The 2862-nt window shown below is 39.3% G+C and overlaps 1 protein-coding gene across 2 annotated transcripts in view; it reads left to right on the top strand.

Moving 5' to 3' along the window:
- Positions 1-183: 183 nt before the first annotated feature.
- Positions 184-2862, top strand: part of kif3a (kinesin family member 3A) — a gene marked incomplete in the record, with an annotated part of 14307 nt that continues 11628 nt past the window's right edge. For both annotated transcript variants that reach the window (XM_035668912.1, XM_035668913.1), the window contains 1 exon segment: positions 184-348. In XM_035668912.1, coding sequence (XP_035524805.1) covers positions 343-348 — 6 coding nt within the window.

Genomic DNA, 2862 nt, shown 5'->3' on the forward strand with positions numbered 1-2862 from the left:
TTGAGCTGCTCACGTCAGATCTTGTCTCGTAATATTACGAATTTATTCTCGTATTATTACGACTTTATTCTCGTAACATTACAACTTTATTCTCGTAATTTGCAAAAAAATAAAACATTTGTTTTTCGTAGTCTGGCCCTAACACTCTGTGAATAACTGCATGCAGCGCATGCGCACTGTGACTCGGACCTGACAACAAGCTATCTGCTGTGAGTCTTTGATGATATGGGCACTGCGCTGGCATTTAAATTCCTCGGATAACCTAGAGTCAAATGAACAACGCCCTGCAAGCATTTCATCGTCATTAAACATATACTATAATCGCCTCTCTGCATTTCCACTATGCCGGTAAGTCGCTACGCCTCCGTTTGCGTGTTTTTTTGTGTGTGTTTTGTTTGCAGGAGGGGTTCCTCCCTTCCTGACGACCTCACTGATGTGATGCTAACCGGTTAGCATCGTTACCGCACCATTTTGCCGTTCCTGCAGGACACAAGGAACCTCGTCTACTCCTTTTTAACGGTCACAACTGATCCTTTAACACGAACCGTTAACAGTGTCGTCACCAACGTCTCCAAATCAGCTGTTGTCCGGCCGTTAACGTTAGCTAACCGTTAGCAACGGCTGCCTGCATAGCAACCCAGCAAACGGAGACACAACGTCAGATAACGTTCAGGTGGTTGTCCGTGTTTCTGAGTCACTTCACACCGACACACAGCTTTATCCTGATCTCCATGGCTATGTCAGTAAATACCAGCTTGCATCCTGTGTTATCAGTTCACTTCAAAGGGGCTTTAATGGCGTGGGGAAACAGAGGTTTAGTTGCCAAATGATGTGTAAAATATGGGGAGCTTTTATACAGATTAGTAAGAAAAACAAACACACACTGTCCCTCAGGTTGTGTCTCCTCTTAGGGTTATTTTCAACTCATAAAGCTCGTTGAAATCTGGGATTACGGACTTTAACTCGTTGAAATAAATTATATTATCAAATGTTTTCTATTGTAGGAGGAAGTGTGTCTCAGGGACCACATACTCTGTTTTCTTTTGGTTGCCATGATTTGATGATGAGGATCCCGATTGTGGGTCACAGTGTTTTCTTTTATTTGTGTTTTTTCAGAGCAATAAGCTTGAGAAGCCTGACAGGCATGAGGCCAATGATAACGTGAAGGTGGTGGTGAGATGTCGTCCCCTGAACCAGAAAGAGAAGATGATGGGCCACAAGCTGGCCGTCAATGTGGACGAGATCCGCGGGACCATTACAGTGAATGAGAGGGAGATTATTGACCTGGTGTTTGGAGACAGTGAATGTCTCATTCTGGACATTTGATCGGTATTTAAAGGATACATGGGTAATTATGGTTACATTAACGGTTCATTTCTCATTCACTTGTTATTTGTTTTTTTTATGGTTATGAAATTTGTTGGATTCTACAGATAACAGTTTATAATTGCGTCGCACTTCCCGTGAGGGGGGCCGTGGGGGGTGGGGACGGTCGGTGGGCCAGGCAGAGGGTGACACGAGGTAAGAAAGCGATCAGTCAGTAAAATGAGCGAACTATATTTTGTATAGGCAACAAATGAGACGCTTTTCTTTTCCTTCCACACACGATTAGTCCTGCTTACGATTCCCAGCGTTTATATCAGCGACAAATAAAGTGAAAACTGGTGTTCATTTGAAAGAGTTTGACACTATTATTGATAAACTATTATGCTAAATAATAATAATAATACATTTTATTTGTACAGTGCCTTTCATACAAGAAACGTAGCTCAAAGTGCTTTACAACAAAGCAATTGTTTGCACCAAGTGCTTCACATGAGCAAAAGACCCTTAAAGAACTTAAAATCAGGGATTGAATGACCTAATTAATGTAATATAAGATGGAATATAACAAAAACCCACTTGATAATAATAGTAAGATGAGGAATACATTAGATGGAAAATACAATAAAGATTTATTTTTTTTTGTCTTACGGTAATCAAGTCAGCTTGGAAATCATTTTACTGTTGTGCCGACTCTTATCGCCTTAAAATAAATGTACAGATTCACATCCAAATTCTGCTTTAACAGGCTTGCATGATGCTCTCTCCCTGAGATAATCCTGACAACAACAAGGGCAGATTAAAACCATTTCACAAGGTGTAAAACAAGTAAATAAATGTAATCTCCACAGGGATCATGTGAAAGTAAGTGTATTCTACAACTCTACAGCAATTAAAGCCAACTGAAAGATCATTGATAAACATAGTGTAGTCTTTTTAAGACTGCTGAATACATTACCTCAAATTAGGAGGCCACATATGCTTTACAGACTGCTTAAACACAATAATATATAAACTATATTATAAACTAAATAGTATGGCAGCTTGCAACTCAGGTAAGACCACATCTGAAAATACCTGCACTGAGGTCTAAGAGGATAAGAATTGAGACCTTTTTTTTTTTTTCAGAATTACTCAGACGTCACTGATTATTTTGATTAAGAGCCTGATTGAAATTCCTTCAGGCTTTTATTTTCTTAAGAGTTTATTTGCACTAAAACGATCTTTTCAAGTGTCTTACTAATGAGGTTGGATGTCGGCCTGTAGCTGGTCAGTGCACTACCACCGAGGTTGGGTTTCTTTATTTAGGGTTTCTGGGAAGATGCCTGTTTGAAGAGATGTGTTGATAATTATCAGGACACGACTATCAGCTTAAAATTGTTGTAGGTGCAGGGTAGGGCTGGGCGATATGGCTGAAATCTGTATCACGATATAAGTGTTTCATATCGGTCGATATTGATAATTATTGAAAAATTGTATGACCTATTTAAAATAAGGACCAGGAGGAAAATATACAAAATTTAAACATTTTTATTATAA

The sequence above is a fragment of the Morone saxatilis genome, unplaced genomic scaffold, assembly GCF_004916995.1.
Source record: "Morone saxatilis isolate NCDOM2014 unplaced genomic scaffold, NCSU_SB_2.0 Contig22, whole genome shotgun sequence".
NCBI lineage: Eukaryota > Metazoa > Chordata > Actinopteri > Moronidae > Morone > Morone saxatilis.